Source organism: Oncorhynchus mykiss, chromosome 7, assembly GCF_057628025.1.
Source record: "Oncorhynchus mykiss isolate SJ-2025 chromosome 7, ASM5762802v1, whole genome shotgun sequence".
Classification (NCBI taxonomy): domain Eukaryota; kingdom Metazoa; phylum Chordata; class Actinopteri; order Salmoniformes; family Salmonidae; genus Oncorhynchus; species Oncorhynchus mykiss.
In genome coordinates this window covers 8,281,439-8,300,000 of record NC_143028.1, presented here as the reverse complement: position 1 = coordinate 8,300,000, position 18,562 = coordinate 8,281,439, and the positions used below count along the sequence as shown (strand labels likewise).

The 18,562-nt window shown below is 38.9% G+C and overlaps 2 protein-coding genes across 26 annotated transcripts in view; both read left to right on the top strand.

Moving 5' to 3' along the window:
- Positions 1-5,258, top strand: part of mcf2la (mcf.2 cell line derived transforming sequence-like a) — a 72,861-nt gene extending 67,603 nt beyond the window's left edge. For 12 of the 25 annotated variants that reach the window (XM_090240165.1, XM_036982638.2, XM_090240149.1 and 9 more), the window contains 4 exons: positions 39-113; positions 2,660-2,769; positions 2,899-3,124; positions 3,321-5,258. In XM_090240165.1, the coding sequence (XP_090096291.1) occupies positions 39-113; positions 2,660-2,769; positions 2,899-3,124; positions 3,321-3,400 (491 nt within the window). In that variant the 3' untranslated portion in view covers positions 3,401-5,258. Of the gene's footprint in view, positions 1-38; positions 114-1,881; positions 1,963-2,659; positions 2,770-2,898; positions 3,125-3,320 lie in introns of all 25 variants that reach the window. The other 13 variants (XM_090240152.1, XM_036982637.2, XM_090240154.1 and 10 more) reach the window with 3 other exon arrangements.
- Positions 5,259-5,892: 634 nt separating this feature from the next.
- cab39l (calcium binding protein 39 like) overlaps positions 5,893-18,562 on the top strand; it is a 29,047-nt gene continuing 16,377 nt past the window's right edge. Inside the window, exon 1 of the mRNA XM_021608565.3 lies at positions 5,893-6,159. The gene's annotated coding sequence lies outside the window, so the exon portion shown is untranslated. The remainder of the gene's footprint in view (positions 6,160-18,562) is intronic.

The window sequence follows — 18,562 nt, the reverse complement described above, 5'->3', positions numbered from 1 at the left end:
TGTTTCCTTCTCTTCTGTCTCTCTTCTTCGGCCAACAGGATCCCTCCTTAGCCCTGACCATAAGGCCAAAAGCCACGAGATTAAGAGTGACCCAACTCCCTTTGGGTGTAAAGGTATTCTATCTAGTCCATGTCATACCTGTGTTTGACTCTGTAGTGTAGTCATCCATCCTGACCCTCCCTCACAGTAGTCATCCATCCATCCTGACCCTCCCTCACAGTAGTCATCCATCCTGACCCTGCCTCACTGTAGTCATCCATCCATCCTGACTCTCCCTCACAGTAGTCATCCATCCTGACCCTGCCTCACTGTAGTCATCCATCCATCCTGACCCTCCCTCACAGTAGTCATCCATCCTGACCCTCCCTCACTGTAGTTATCCATCCTGACCCTCCCTCACAGTAGTCATCCATCCTGACCCTCCCTCACAGTAGTCATCCATCCTGACCCTCCCTCACAGTAGTCATCCATCCTGACCCTGCCTCACAGTAGTCATCCATCCTGACCCTGCCTCACTGTAGTCATCCAGCCATCCTGACCCTGCCTCACTGTAGTCATCCAGCCATCCTGACCCTGCCTCACTGTAGTCATCCAGCCATCCTGACCCTGCCTCACTGTAGTCATCCATCCATCCTGACCCTCCGTCACTGTAGTCATCCATCCTGAGCCTCCCTCACTGTAGTCATCCATCCTGACCCTCCCTCACAGTAGTCATCCATCCTGACCCTCCCTCACAGTAGTCATCCATCCTGACCCTGCCTCACTGTAGTCATCCATCCATCCTAACCCTGCCTCACTGTAGTCATCCAGCCATCCTGATCCTGCCTCACTGTAGTCATCCAGCCATCCTGACCCTCCCTCACTGTAGTCATCCAGCCATCCTGACCCTCCCTCACTGTAGTCATCCAGCCATCCTGACCCTGCCTCGCTGTAGTCATCCAGCGCTCCTGACCCTGCCTCACTGTAGTCATCCATCCTAACCCTGCCTCACTGTAGTCATCCATCCTGAGCCTCTGTCACTGTAGTCATCCAGCCATCCTGAGCCTCTGTCACTGTAGTCATCCAGCCACCCTGACCCTCCGTCACTGTAGTCATCCAGCCATCCTGACCCTGCCTCACTGTAGTCATCCAGCCATCCTGACCCTCCCTCCCTCACTGTAGTCATCCAGCCATCCTGACCCTCCCTCCCTCACTGTAGTCATCCAGCCATCCTGACCCTGCCTCACAGTAGTCGTCCATCCTGAGCCTCCGTCACTGTAGTCATCCATCCTGAGCCTCCGTCACTGTAGTCATCCAGCCACCCTGACCCTCCCTCACTGTAGTCATCCAGCCACCCTGACCCTCCGTCACTGTAGTCATCCAGCCACCCTGACCCTCCGTCACTGTAGTCATCCAGCCACCCTGACCCTCCCTCCCTGTAGTCATCCATCCATCCTGACCCTCCCTCACTGTAGTCATCTCAGCACCATGTCAACTCCCCATCATCCCAAAATATATCTATGTGTGACCATCATGCAAGCAGAGTAAACTGGAGAGGGAATGAATTGTGGTAGATAAATGTAAGACATTCAGCCACCGGGGCCCGCTGAGTGCATTGGTACTGTCTAGCTAAAGACACTGGACTGACGAGGGACTGCAACATGGAGATGACCCAGATAAGATCATTCAAATCTGACGATCGTTGACACAGAAGATGCATACAACAATGTCTTGATTTAAACAAGTGAAAAATCTATGACATGCCTTGTTGGCCTCAAAGGCCTTTGTAAGACAGTTTGATGGATGAGTCAACCTACACCTGTGTACTTCAAAGCCACCTGAGTGTCAGACACAGCGTTCATCTGGACGACGTTGCTGACTGCTACTGCTTCTTCTCCTTAGAGCCTGGTCAGACTCCTCACATCACTCTGAGCAGGGCCAAGTGGCTCAGCACCTCTAGTCTCTTACATGCCAAAAGGAGAGGTAGTGTGACAACATGTCTGGGAGGAACACGCTGCTGCACTATGTGGTTGGCCTGGATCCTGCTCTTCTTCTTCCACATACAGAATGTCCCCCCCCCAACACATAGTCACAAATCACTGGCTTGTTCCACAATCACAGACAAATCTTCTCTCTGAGATTTGCTGTTGAATATCTGTGTGATATTCACAGCCGGAAAATACTGATTTGGGTCGTTTGTTTACTGTAAGGCAAACTGTGTGTCTCTCTCTGTAGCATGTGTTGGTTGCTGTGTGTCTGTGTTTCTGACGGATCACAATGCATTGATCTAGGTCTCACTGGATGCTAGGACTCCACGTCTGTTCTTCTTGGTTATTCAATCATGTTCTTTGGGTTCTAATCTGGTTCTTGTGGTTCTGTTTGAGGATTTACAGTGTACTCTGTCAACGTCACCTATCACTGTACATATCACCTTGTCTTGTGTATGATTGTGTTAGTGTCCACTCTTCCTTTCCTCTTGAGTTTCACTCCCTTTCTCTAGTTTGACAAACTATCCTCCATGTTGGGATCAAACATTCCATGACAATAACGTTCTCTAAATTGCAATCTATCTTGGATGTGTCTTGGAATTTTTGGTGCCAGTGCTAAATCTTAATCTAGATAGCAAATCGAGTTTGCTGAATTATATTACTCTCCTTCTCTCTTTCCCTCCTCCCCCTAGGTTGGAACAAGGCCTCTTTCTCCATGGATGTGCCAGAAGTGCAGGATGGGTACTCCAGCGCCGAGGACCCCATGAACTCTGACCCTGAGGATGAGGGAGGCAGGAAGCTGGTGAGTCATGGTCGCCAACATGTATACAACATGTTATGAAAGTTACTTGTTATTCCCTAGCAACACACATAGTAACATGACACACTGGACGCAAACATATGAACTTTGCCCTTTACCCTGTGACCCCAGGCTGTCGGCGACAGGTTCACAGTGGTGGCGGACTATGAGAAGGAGAAAGGAGGGCCTCAGGACCTGTCAGTGAAGAGTGGAGACATGGTGCAGCTCATTAAAGAGGGAGGTGACGGACAGTGGTTTGTTAGAAACTTGGGGAGCAACAAAGATGGCTGGGTAGCAGCAGCCAACCTTCTCACCCTCATCACAGAGTCCAAGTCCTCGCAGTCCCTCTGCAGCTCAGGTACACTGGCTCCATCTGTCTGTCTGCCTCTTTCTCTTCAGTCTCTCTCTCTCGGTTTGTGCAAGAGGGAACTGTATCTTGCAACCTAAATAGCTATTTTGAAAAGTGACAGGAGTGTGTCTGTATTTTAGTTTGTTTTAGAAGTATCTGTGGACTCTAATGGAAACTAACTTGTGTGTGTTTTGTTGTGTTACAGAGGGCAGTGTAACTGGCAACCTCAGCACCTCCTCCAGCTGCAGTGAAACCTACACAAGTTTCTCTGACATCAAGCCCTAAAGTCCCGCCCCCTCTAAGCCCTGAGACACAGCTACAGCGCCACTCAGTGGTTGGCTGTTCAAACGACACGTGCACTTTTCCCCTCTACTACTGTTCAAATCAAATTGTATTTATCACATGTGCCGAATACAACTGGTGTAGCCTTTACAGTGAAATGCTTGCACACATTAGTTTTCATTACAGTCCATAGATACTTCACTCTCATACTGAAGTGGAGGCTGCCTGGAATGTAGCAGAAAGCAGTCTAATAGCTGCTTATCTGTCAATGTGAAGGGAAGGTAATGAAGACTGCTTTCCTCTGGACATACTCTACTCTCAGGGATAAGAGGTAGTGTCCTAGTCTTTTACTGTGATTGAGGGCTAGCACACATTGAGAACAGGAAGTTCAGGCCTCTCCCCTACCTGTTTGACAGAGATGAACAAGGAAGGACACACCCGCTCCATTCACACACACAGGCGGGCTTTGTTAGCCTAGCGCGGTCCCGCTCCTCCCACTCCAACAAGGTGACAGTGATATGGAGCCAGGAGCTCGTCTACTGAACTCAACACTTCAACAGACAAACAAACAGACGCCTCAGTCTCTCTCCTGTGGACTCTGGTAACCAGTTGTGTCATAATGTTTCTCTGTGTCAGGCAGTCAACCTCCTCAGTATGTCCTCAGTCCTCTCCTGAGTGACTTTAAAAATAGATGATGGATTTATATTTCATATGTTTCTACTGGATCCCCCAAGACAAACTAAACTGTAAAAGTGTCGAGACAATCACATTCTAGCAAGAATGTAAAATTAGAATGGAATTGTCATGAATTACTTTTTGAGTTTGGTCAACTGTGTATATCTATGGCTTTGTCCAGAGGCCCCCCAGTACATTTCCAGTCCCTCTCCCTCCCTGTTTCTCCTTCCTCCACCTGTGCTGTCTGGGCTATTAGTGAACTCTTGGCTTTGTTCCCAGTGATCTGAGAGAGCTGGGCTTTAAACTACCAGGTGTTCCTTTAGGCAGGGGCGATATTACAGGACGGTCAGATATCATAGATACTTCAACAATAACAGTGCTCAGGATGTTCTTCTGAATCATTTTCTCTTGGCTCAAAGTGAAATCCTATACACTACACAGAAATCCCCTGAAGATTGAGATTCCCATAAAAAGATTCATGTCAGGTCAATTGGTGTTGAAATAACTGTGTACTGTACCAGAGAGTATAAACTTAAAAGGAAATATTTGTATGCGTTAATCAACGTGTATCAAGTTCATTTATTTGAGAAAGATGTGTACAGATTTTATTATCCTATACCTCGTATTTTTCATTTAATGTGTATGTTGTGTATGAAGGCCATGGATATGTTTTCGTGGGTCTAAGTATATCAAAGATATTTTATTAATTGGTTGGCGGAGCATGTTTCCATGGTAAATTCTCAACTCCTGAGACGACATATATTAATAGAAATGTCATCCTTTTGCTCATTTGAGAATGCAGTCTGTACACTGAAAACCGAAGATGGAATATAACTAACTAACTATACGTCGTGTGCTGAAAGAATGATGGTTGTCTCAAATTTCAGCACGCGCAATAGGTTAGGTTTTAAACTGTTTTGGTTATAACCGTTTTAGTTATAACTGTTTTTATAACTTATTGTTCTACTGTATATCTTTTTCGATTTGCACCCAGTGAGATTACAATGTTGTTCCTGTGTGTCACATTGTTATGCAGCACATTGCCGCATTATTTTGTTCTTTATTTTCCTACGGTAACAAGTATTGATACAGATGTTATATAATTAATGATATGCATTCATATCTATGTATATGTGTAAATATGTATCTCTGAGGTGTATTATTAAAGTCGCTGAACAAAGTCAAACATCCTTTGCTTTAATCCAATAACTGTTTGTTTTTCTCATTATAAAACCATCAGATATCATTAAATGATGTAGTCAATCATTGCTCAATGTGTGGTCGTTAGTAGCTGCAACGTTAAATGATTTAAAACAAACTGTCTTATTTTAATGTCGAGTTTCACTCTCACAGCCTAGACATGTTGAAATTGTTTCATATTTTCAATCTGTTTGTGATTTTGACATAACACAAAATAAAAACAGTACAGTATATGAATAGAAAACACCACGCACAACTCAAGTTAGGCTTCTACCAAAAATATTTAATGAAATATTTAATTGAGTGTATATTACTAGAAAATATTATTATTCACCTCTAGTTGCTCAGCTCTAGAAGCGTGATTTCCAGCGTTCACGGAGGTTTGGTGAATACTGTTTTGTGAGCTGTAACTGATAGACCTACAGTAGGGCCATCTTGTTTCACCGGTTTAAGGGTCAAATTGACTTTTTCCCATTTATAAATCATTTGTACACAAAGAAACACAGACATAATCAAAACATTGTTCGAGCATGTTTTTCTAGAGCATAGCTGCTATTATTCATGAAATCTAAAAAACAATTGTGATCCGGATATGAAAATCCCTCAACGTCACAGGGGAAAGGACCAATGAGCTGGTAGATAAATATTCAGTGTGCGCCGCCTATCCCGGGACTGTGGCTCATAACGAATCAGACCAAATGGAATTCTGCACTGCCTTCTTAAAAGATTCCGTACATTTTAATTCGCACATACACATATTCCTCTGACGTTTTGCCCAGCATACAACACACCGCTGGCGTGACCAGAAAAAGCTGCTCGGTTACATTGAGAATCGAGACAGCAGCAAAGACATCCGAGAGAAAAAATACTAAATAGACTCTTGCACCGTAAGTATTCGGAATTTATTAGATCCTTACGAGATAGCTAGCTAGGTAAAGTTAGCAATTTTACCCCACAATTATTGTTCAAATGTTTGAAATTGATGCTGCCCTTAACATTGTATTCGATCGATTCAAGTTTGAAACAATCTTGCTACTTAAATGCAGCCATTGCCCATCTGTTTAGCTGCTTCTCTGTAAAACCATTAGCTGCTAAAACGTTCCGATTTATGCATGTGACATCCATTCTGTTAAAGGGAGTTTAAAAGCCCAAACGGGTGTATCCCATAGTTGACATATTCGCACATGTCTTATTTGTTTTATTTCTGCGTGTCTACATTAATCTACATGTCATGTGAAGCCTTCATCCGGGAACGCTCTTCCCTAAACATGTTTTATGGTCCTTTAACACACAGGACAAGTAGAGTGCGTAAGCGTAATGTCACGCATCGAATGTGTCAAGTCTGGCTTTGTTTGTACAGGGTTTGTTTTGCTTTAGCGCTAGCAGAGCTTTGCTTTCCGTGCAGTAGGATAGGAACACCAATGAACAGTGAAGACAGAGAGAGGCCGTCGCATAGGCTGCTATTCTGTCTCGCCAGCTGTCATTCTCTATTAGGCCTACAGTAACAACTTCATCGAAATGTTATTCTTATAAATAATTACTTAATTTAAAGACATTGGACCTTGACCTACCATGTTACATTTGTAGTTTGGCTCCTTGTTTTGTTATTATTCATTAATGTATGTATTTATCCAGCCAGACTAGTTTGGTGTTCTCCAGCTTTAATGCATAATTATTTGTGCCTTCATATTTTTAAATCAGACAGTCCGTGTCATTAGACAGGATGTGTGATGTAAATGTATGTTTTGAAAGTGTCAGATTGGCTACCAACATTCACAATCTTAGACCAGGCATAAACAACTGTCACCCAGACTGCACCTCACATAGGTTAGATTGTGTCTCACCATTTTTTTAAAGAGTACCCTATGACATGTCTGACAAGCTGCATAGGCTTATGTCATCAGTGATGTAGTCAGTGCAGGGACTGTCATGATGCTCAGTGCCCCTTTAGGTAACTCTAGGCCTTATGGGAGTTTTATTTCAGCGGCAGCGCCATGTACTGTGTGTTGGCTCTAACCACAGATCTAGGACCAGATTACCCTACCCCCAATCATAGCCTTCACCATTAGGGGTTGGAAAATATCTGACCCTCTATCTGTGGTTAGGGGTGATTAGAGGCCAGAATGATGATGGTGGTTTGATGATAAAGATAACAGGCAAAATGGCTGCAGAACATCTCCTGAAATAGAACAACCCATTGGAGTGTCCTATCAGTCTGTTTTGTCTGGGTTCCGTTTGCATTCAGTCTGAGAGCTCTGAGTTGTTCCGTCTGTATTCTTTCTACCTTACGTCTGTGATGAGGTTGTGTGTGTTTGTTCATGGAGCTCTGGGACTGGACTCCATCTTGACTGATGGAGATGGAAGTCAGGCCCTGTGAAGGGCAGTACCTCTCCTCTCTCCTACTTCAGTCTCTCTCCTACTACCGTAACCATTCTCATGATTTCTAAATGACTCCATATAGCTCCATAAATGACTCCCTATAGCTTGTTTAGCAAAAAAATTGATGCATTCGCAACCATGGAGCAAAACAGGCGGGGTTGGCTTTGAATCAATGGATTGTTGACATGTAAACTTATATTTTTATTGTCACATGCAAAGTAAACAACAGGTGTAGACTAACAGTGAAATGCTTACGGAGCCTTCCCAACAATGCAGAATAGAAAAAATTGTGACACAAGGAATAAATCCACAATGAGCAATGATGGCTTGGCTATATACATGGGGTACCCGTACCGAGCCGATGTTTAGGGGTACGAGGGATTCGAGGTAGATATGTACTTATAGGTAGGGGTAAAGTGACTTGTTAACAGGATAGATGATATGTGATGAGTGTGTGTTTGGCGACGGTGTGAGTGTGTATGTGTTGAAGTGTCTGTGTGGGTAGAGTCCAGCTTGTATGCATAGAGTCAAAAAGAGTTAGTGCATTATTTTTGTGACGTTGTCAGCTAACCTATCTGGCTGTAGATCAACTATTTTCCAGTTTCACATCTAATCAACCAATGCTAGATATTTGGTGAGATGAGTTTAATTTAATATGCTATGTAATATCAGGGTATTGTTAGATGAGGTTAATGTAATATGCTATGTGATACCAGGGTATTGTTAGATGAGGTTAATGTAATATGCTATGTGATACCAGGGTATTGTTAGATGAGGTTAATGTAATATGCTATGTGATACCAGGGTATTGTTAGATGAGGTTAATGTAATATGCTATGTGATACCAGGGTATTGTTAGATGAGGTTAATGTAATATGCTATGTGATACCAGGGTATTGTTAGATGAGGTTAATGTAATATGCTATGTGATACCAGGGTATTGTTAGATGAGGTTAATGTAATATGCTATGTAATACCAGGGTATTGTTAGATGAGGTTAATGTAATATGCTATGTGATACCAGGGTATTGTTAGATGAGGTTAATGTAATATGCTATGTGATACCAGGGTATTGTTAGATGAGGTTAATGTAATATGCTATGTGATACCAGGGTATTGTTAGATGAGGTTAATGTAATATGCTATGTAATACCAGGATATTGTTAGATGAGGTTAATGTAATATGCTATGTAATACCAGGGTATTGTTAGATGAGGTTAATGTAATATGCTATGTGATACCAGGGTATTGTTAGATGAGGTTAATGTAATATGCTATGTAATACCAGGATATTGTTAGATGAGGTTAATGTAATATGCTATGTGATACCAGGGTATTGTTAGATGAGGTTAATGTAATATGCTATGTGATACCAGGGTATTGTTAGATGAGGTTAATGTAATATGCTATGTGATACCAGGGTATTGTTAGATGAGGTTAATGTAATATGCTATGTGATACCAGGGTATTGTTAGATGAGGTTAATGTAATATGCTATGTGATACCAGGGTATTGTTAGATGAGGTTAATGTAATATGCTATGTAATACCAGGGTATTGTTAGATGAGGTTAATGTAATATGCTATGTGATACCAGGGTATTGTTAGATGAGGTTAATGTAATATGCTATGTAATACCAGGGTATTGTTAGATGAGGTTAATGTAATATGCTATGTAATACCAGGGTATTGTTAGATGAGGTTAATGTAATATGCTATGTAATACCAGGATATTGTTAGATGAGGTTAATGTAATATGCTATGTAATACCAGGGTATTGTTAGATGAGGTTAATGTAATATGCTATGTAATACCAGGGTATTGTTAGATGAGGTTAATGTAATATGCTATGTAATACCAGGGTATTGTTAGATGAGGTTAATGTAATATGCTATGTGATACCAGGGTATTGTTAGATGAGGTTAATGTAATATGCTATGTGATACCAGGGTATTGTTAGATGAGGTTAATGTAATATGCTATGTGATACCAGGGTATTGTTAGATGAGGTTAATGTAATATGCTATGTGATACCAGGGTATTGTTAGATGAGGTTAATTTAATATGCTATGTGATACCAGGGTATTGTTAGATGAGGTTAATGTAATATGCTATGTAATACCAGGGTATTGTTAGATGAGGTTAATGTAATATGCTATGTGATACCAGGGTATTGTTAGATGAGGTTAATGTAATATGCTATGTAATACCAGGGTATTGTTAGATGAGGTTAATGTAATATGCTATGTGATACCGGGGTATTGTTAGATGAGGTTAATGTAATATGCTATGTAATACCAGGATATTGTTAGATGAGGTTAATGTAATATGCCTATTGTAATACCAGGGTATTGTTAGATGAGGTTAGTTTATTTAATATGCCTATTGTAATACCAGGGTGTCGGTTAGATGAGGTTAGTTTATTTAATATTCCTATTGTAATACCAGGGTGTCAGTTAGATGAGGTTAGTTTATTTAATATGCCTATTGTAATACCAGGGTGTCGGTTAGATGAGGTTAGTTTATTTAATATTCCTATTGTAATACCAGGGTGTCAGTTAGATGAGGTTAGTTTATTTAATATGCCTATTGTAGTACCAGGGTGTCGGTTAGTTTATTAATATGCCTATTGTAATACCAGGGTGTCGGTTAGATGAGGTTAGTTTATTTAATATGCCTATTGTAATACCAGGGTGTCGGTTAGATGTGGTTAGTTTATTTAATATGCCTATTGTAATACCAGGGTGTCGGTTAGTTTATTAATATGCCTATTGTAGTACCAGGGTGTCGGTTAGTTTATTAATATGCCTATTGTAATACCAGGGTGTCGGTTAGTTTCTTTTATATGCCTATTGTAATACCAGGGTGTCGGTTAGTTTATTAATATGCCTATTGTAATACCAGGGTGTCGGTCAGATGAGGTTAGTTTATTTAATAAGCCTATTGTAATACCAGGGTGTCGGTTAGTTTATTAATATGCCTATTGTAATACCAGGGTGTCGGTTAGATGAGGTTAGTTTATTTAATATGCCTATTGTAATACCAGGGTGTCGGTTAGTTTATTAATATGCCTATTGTAATACCAGGGTGTCGGTTAGATGAGGTTAGTTTATTAATATGCCTATTGTAATACCAGGGTGTCGGTTAGTTTATTAATATGCCTATTGTAATACCAGGGTGTCGGTTAGATGAGGTTAGTTTATTAATATGCCTATTGTAATACCAGGGTGTCGGTTAGATGAGGTTAGTTTATTTAATATGCCTATTGTAATACCAGGGTGTCGGTTAGTTTATTAATATGCCTATTGTAATACCAGGGTGTCGGTTAGATGAGGTTAGTTTATTTAATAAGCCTATTGTAATACCAGGGTGTCGGTTAGTTTATTAATATGCCTATTGTAATACCAGGGTGTCGGTTAGTTTATTTAATATGCCTATTGTTGTACCAGGGTGTCGGTTAGTTTACTAATATGCCTATTGTAATACCAGGGTGTCGGTTAGTTTACTAATATGCCTATTGTAATACCAGGGTGTCGGTTAGTTTATTTAATATGCCTATTGTAATACCAGGGTGTCGGTTAGTTTATTTAATATGCCTATTGTTGTACCAGGGTGTCGGTTAGTTTATTAATATGCCTATTGTAATACCAGGGCGTCGGTTCGTTTATTTAATATGCCTATTGTTGTACCAGGGTGTCGGTTAGTTTACTAATATGCCTATTGTAATACCAGGGTGTCGGTTAGTTTATTTAATATGCCTATTGTAATACCAGGGTGTCTGTTAGTTTATTAATATGCCTATTGTAATACCAGGGTGTCGGTTAGTTTATTCATATGCCTATTATAATACCAGGGTGCCGGTTAGATGAGGTTAGTTATTTAATATGCCTATTGTAATACCAGGGTGTCGGTTAGATGAGGTTAGTTATTTAATATGCCTATTGTAATACCAGGGTGTCGGTTAGATGAGGTTAGTTTATTAATATGCCTATTGTAATACCAGGGTGTCGGTTAGTTTATTAATATGCCTATTGTAATACCAGGGTGTCCGTTAGATGAGGTTAGTTTATTTAATATGCCTATTGTAATACCAGGGTGTCGGTTAGATGAGGTTAGTTTATGTAATATGCCTATTGTAATACCAGGGTGTCGGTTAGTTTATTAATATGCCTATTGTAATACCAGGGTGTCGGTTAGTTTATTTAATATGCCTATTGTAATACCAGGGTGTCGGTTAGATGAGGTTAGTTTATTTAATATGCCTATTGTAATACCAGGGTGTCGGTTAGTTTATTAATATGCCTATTGTAATACCAGGGTGTCGGTTAGATGAGGTTAGTTTATTAATATCCCTATTGTAATACCAGGGTGTCGGTTAGTTTATTAATATGCCTATTGTAATACCAGGGTGTCGGTTAGTTTATTAATATGCCTATTGTAATACCAGGGCGTCATTTAGTTTATTTAATATGCCTATTGTAATACCAGGGTGTCGGTTAGTTTATTAAAATGCCTATTGTAATACCAGGGTGTCGGTTCATTTTTTAATATGCCTATTGTAATACCAGGGTGTCGGTTAGATGAGGTTAGTTATTTAATATGCTTATTGTAATACCAGGGTGTCGGTTAGATGAGGTTAGTTTATTTAATATGCCTATTGTAATACCAGGGTGTCTGTTAGTTTATTAATATGCCTATTGTAATACCAGGGTGTCGGTTAGGTTATTCATATGCCTATTATAATACCAGGGTGTCGGTTAGATGAGGTTAGTTATTTAATATGCCTATTGTAATACCAGGGTGTCGGTTAGATGAGGTTAGTTATTTAATATGCCTATTGTAATACCAGGGTGTCGGTTAGATGAGATTAGTTATTTAATATGCCTATTGTAATACCAGGGTGTCGGTTAGATGAGGTTAGTTTATTAATATGCCTATTGTAATACCAGGGTGTCGGTTAGTTTATTAATATGCCTATTGTAATACCAGGGTGTCGGTTAGTTTATTTAATATGCCTATTGTAATACCAGGGTGTCGGTTAGATGAGGTTAGTTTATTTAATATGCCTATTGTAATACCAGGGTGTCGGTTAGTTTATTAATATGCCTATTGTAATACCAGGGTGTCGGTTAGTTTATTTAATATGCCTATTGTAATACCAGGGTGTCGGTTAGATGAGGTTAGTTTATTTAATATGCCTATTGTAATACCAGGGTGTCGGTTAGTTTATTTAATATGCCTATTGTAATACCAGGGTGTCGGTTAGATGAGGTTAGTTTATTTAATATGCCTATTGTAATACCAGGGTGTCGGTTAGATGAGGTTAGTTTATTTAATATGCCTATTGTAATACCAGGGTGTCGGTTAGTTTATTAATATGCCTATTGTAATACCAGGGTGTCGGTTAGTTTATTTAATATGCCTATTGTAATACCAGGGTGTCGGTTAGATGAGGTTAGTTTATTTAATATGCCTATTGTAATACCAGGGTGTCGGTTAGATGAGGTTAGTTATTTAATATGCCTATTGTAATACCAGGGTGTCGGTTAGATGAGGTTAGTTTATTTAATATGCCTATTGTAATACCAGGGTGTCGGTTAGATGAGGTTAGTTTATTTAATATGCCTATTGTAATACCAGGGTGTCGGTTAGATGAGGTTAGTTTATTTAATATGCCTATTGTAATACCAGGGTGTCGGTTAGTTTATTAATATGCCTATTGTAATACCAGGGCGTGATTTAGTTTATTTAATATGCCTATTGTAATACCAGGGTGTCGGTTAGTTTATTAATATGCCTATTGTAATACCAGGGTGTCGGTTAGATGAGGTTAGTTTATTTAATATGCCTATTGTAATACCAGGGTGTCGGTTAGTTTATTAATATGCCTATTGTAATACCAGGGTGTTTGTTAGATGAGGTTAGTTTATTAATATGCCTATTGTAATACCAGGGTGTCGGTTAGATGAGGTTAGTTTATTTAATATGCCTATTGTAATACCAGGGTGTCGGTTAGTTTATTAATATGCCTATTGTAATACCAGGGTGTCGGTTAGATGAGGTTAGTTATTTAATATGCCTATTGTAATACCAGGGTGTCGGTTAGTTTATTAATATGCCTATTGTAATACCAGGGTGTCGGTTAGTTTATTTAATATGCCTATTGTAATACCAGGGTGTCGGTTAGATGAGGTTAGTTTATTTAATATGCCTATTGTAATACCAGGGTGTCGGTTAGATGAGGTTAGTTATTTAATATGCCTATTGTAATACCAGGGTGTCGGTTAGATGAGGTTAGTTTATTTAATATGCCTATTGTAATACCAGGGTGTCGGTTAGATGAGGTTAGTTTATTTAATATGCCTATTGTAATACCAGGGTGTCGGTTAGATGAGGTTAGTTTATTTAATATGCCTATTGTAATACCAGGGTGTCGGTTAGATGAGGTTAGTTTATTTAATATGCCTATTGTAATACCAGGGTGTCGGTTAGTTTATTAATATGCCTATTGTAATACCAGGGCGTGATTTAGTTTATTTAATATGCCTATTGTAATACCAGGGTGTCGGTTAGTTTATTAATATGCCTATTGTAATACCAGGGTGTCGGTTAGATGAGGTTAGTTTATTTAATATGCCTATTGTAATACCAGGGTGTCGGTTAGTTTATTAATATGCCTATTGTAATACCAGGGTGTTTGTTAGATGAGGTTAGTTTATTAATATGCCTATTGTAATACCAGGGTGTCGGTTAGATGAGGTTAGTTTATTTAATATGCCTATTGTAATACCAGGGTGTCGGTTAGTTTATTAATATGCCTATTGTAATACCAGGGTGTCGGTTAGATGAGGTTAGTTATTTAATATGCCTATTGTAATACCAGGGTGTTTGTTAGATGAGGTTAGTTTATTAATATGCCTATTGTAATACCAGGGTGTCGGTTAGATGAGGTTAGTTTATTTAATATGCCTATTGTAATACCAGGGTGTTGGTTAGATGTGGTTAGTTTATTTAATATGCCTATTGTAATACCAGGGTTTCGGTTAGATGAGGTTAGTTTATTAATATGCCTATTGCAATACCAGGGTGTCGGTTAGTTTATTAATATGCCTATTGTAATACCAGGGTGTCGGTTAGTTTATTAATATGCCTATTGTATTACCAGGGTGTCGGTTAGATGAGGTTAGTTTATTTGGTATGCCTATTGTAATACCAGGGTGTTGGTTAGTTTATTTAATATGCCTATTGTAATACCAGGGTGTCGGTTAGTTTATTTAATATGCCTATTGTAATACCAGGGTGTCGGTTAGTTTATTTAATATGCCTATTGTAATACCAGGGTGTCGGTTAGTTTATTAATATGCCTATTGTAATACCAGGGTGTCGGTTAGATGAGGTTAGTTTATTAATATGCCTATTGTAATACCAGGGTGTCGGTTAGTTTATTAATATGCCTATTGTAGTACCAGGGTGTCGGTTAGATGAGGTTAGTTTATTTAATATGCCTATTGTAATACCAGGGTGTCGGTTAGTTTATTTAATATGCCTATTGTAATACCAGGGTGTCGGTTAGATGAGGTTAGTTTATTTAATATGCCTATTGTAATACCAGGGTGTCGGTTAGATGAGGTTAGTTTATTAATATGCCTATTGTAATACCAGGGTGTCGGTTAGTTTATTAATATGCCTATTGTAATACCAGGGTGTCGGTTAGATGAGGTTAGTTTATTAATATGCCTATTGTAATACCAGGGTGTCGGTTAGTTTATTAATATGCCTATTGTAATACCAGGGTGTTTGTTAGATGAGGTTAGTTTATTAATATCCCTATTGTAATACCAGGGTGTCGGTTAGTTTATTCATATGCCTATTGTAATACCAGGGTGTCGGTTAGTTTATTCATATGCCTATTGTAATACCAGGGTGTCGGTTAGTTTATTCATATGCCTATTGTAATACCAGGGTGTTGGTTAGTTTATTTGGTATGCCTATTGTAATACCAGGGTGTCGGTTAAATTAGGTTAGTTTATTAATATGCCTATTGTAATACCAGGGTGTCGGTTAGATGAGGTTAGTTTATTTAATATGCCTATTGTAATACCAGGGTGTCGGTTAGATGAGGTTAGTTATTTAATATGCCTATTGTAATACCAGGGTGTCGGTTAGTTTATTAATATGCCTATTGTAATACCAGGGTGTCGGTTAGTTTATTCATATGCCTATTGTAATACCAGGGTGTCGGTTAGATGAGGTTAGTTTATTTATTATGCCTATTGTAATACCAGGGTGTCGGTTAAATGAGGTTAGTTTATTCATATGCTTATTGTAATACCAGGGTGTCGGTTAGATGAGGTTAGTTTATTTATTATGCCTATTGTAATACCAGGGTGTTGGTTAGATGAGGTAAGTTTATTTAATTGTAATACCAGGGTGTCGGTTAGATGAGGTTAGTTTATTTAATATGCCTATTGTAATACCAGGGTGTCGGTTAGTTTATTAATATGCCTATTGTAATACCAGGGTGTCGGTTAGATGAGGTTAGTTTATTCATATGCTTATTGTAATACCAGGGTGTCGGTTAGATGAGGTTAGTTTATTTATTATGCCTATTGTAATACCAGGGTGTTGGTTAGATGAGGTAAGTTTATTTAATTGTAATACCAGGGTGTCGGTTAGATGAGGTTAGTTTATTTAATATGCCTATTGTAATACCAGGGTGTCGGTTAGTTTATTAATATGCCTATTGTAATACCAGGGTGTCGGTTAGATGAGGTTAGTTTATTTAATATGCCTATTGTAATACCAGGGTGTCGGTTAGTTTATTAATATGCCTATTGTAATACCAGGGTGTCGGTTAGATGAGGTTAGTTTATTTAATATGCCTATTGTAATACCAGGGTGTCGGTTAGATGAGGTTAGTTTATTTAATATGCCTATTGTAATACCAGGGTGTCGGTTAGATGAGGTTAGTTATTTAATATGCTTATTGTAATACCAGGGTGTCGGTTAGATGAGGTTAGTTTATTAATATGCCTATTGTAATACCAGGGTGTTGGTTAGATGAGGTAAGTTTATTTAATTGTAATACCAGGGTGTCGGTTAGATGAGGTTAGTTTATTTAATATGCCTATTGTAATACCAGGGTGTCGGTTAGTTTATTAATATGCCTATTGTAATACCAGGGTGTCGGTTAGATGAGGTTAGTTTATTCATATGCTTATTGTAATACCAGGGTGTCGGTTAGATGAGGTTAGTTTATTTATTATGCCTATTGTAATACCAGGGTGTCGGTTAGTTTATTAATATGCCTATTGTAATACCAGGGTGTCGGTTAGATGAGGTTAGTTTATTAATATCCCTATTGTAATACCAGGGTGTCGGTTAGTTTATTAATATGCCTATTGTAATACCAGGGTGTCGGTTAGATGAGGTTAGTTTATTTAATATGCCTATTGTAATACCAGGGTGTCGGTTAGTTTATTAATATGCCTATTGTAATACCAGGGTGTCGGTTAGATGAGGTTAGTTTATTTAATATGCCTATTGTAATACCAGGGTGTCGGTTAGATGAGGTTAGTTTATTTAATATGCCTATTGCAATACCAGGGTGTCGGTTAGATGAGGTTAGTTTATTAATATGCCTATTGTAATACCAGGGTGTCGGTTAGATGAGGTTAGTTTATTTAATATGCCTATTGTAATACCAGGGTGTCGGTTAGATGAGGTTAGTTTATTTAATATGCCTATTGTAATACCAGGGTGTCGGTTAGTTTATTAATATGCCTATTGTAATACCAGGGTGTCGGTTAGATGAGGTTAGTTTATTTAATATTCCTATTGTAATACCAGGGTGTCGGTTAGTTTATTAATATGCCTATTGTAATACCAGGGTGTCGGTTAGATGAGGTTAGTTTATTTAATATTCCTATTGTAATACCAGGGTGTCGGTTAGATGAGGTACGTTTATTTAATTGTAATACCAGGGTGTCGGTTAGATGAGGTTAGTTTATTTAATATTCCTATTGTAATACCAGGGTGTCGGTTAGATGAGGTTAGTTTATTTAATATGCCTATTGTAATACCAGGGTGTCGGTTAGATGAGGTTAGTTTATTTAATATTCCTATTGTAATACCAGGGTGTCGGTTAGATGAGGTACGTTTATTTAATTGTAATACCAGGGTGTTGGTTAGATGAGGTTAGTTTATTTAATATTCCTATTGTAATACCAGGGTGTCGGTTAGATGAGGTTAGTTTATTTAATATGCCTATTATAATACCAGGGTGTCGGTTAGATGAGGTTAGTTTATTTAATATGCCTATTGTAATACCAGGGTGTCGGTTAGATGAGGTTAGTTTATTTAATATGCCTATTGTAATACCAGGGTGTTGGTTAGATGAGGTAAGTTTATTTAATTGTAATACCAGGGTGTCGGTTAGATGAGGTACGTTTATTTAATATGCCTATTGTAATACCAGGGTGTCGGTTAGATGAGGTACGTTTATTTAATTGTAATACCAGGGTGTCGGTTAGATGAGGTTAGTTTATTTAATATTCCTATTGTAATACCAGGGTGTCGGTTAGATGAGGTTAGTTTATTTAATATTCCTATTGTAATACCAGGGTGTCGGTTAGATGAGGTACGTTTATTTAATTGTAATACCAGGGTGTCGGTTAGATGAGGTTAGTTTATTTAATATGCCTATTGTAATACCAGGGTGTCGGTTAGATGAGGTTAGTTTATTTAATATGCCTATTGTAATACCAGGGTGTTGGTTAGATGTGGTTAGTTTATTTAATATGCCTATTGTAATACCAGGGTTTCGGTTAGATGAGGTTAGTTTATTAATATGCCTATTGCAATACCAGGGTGTCGGTTAGTTTATTAATATGCCTATTGTAATACCAGGGTG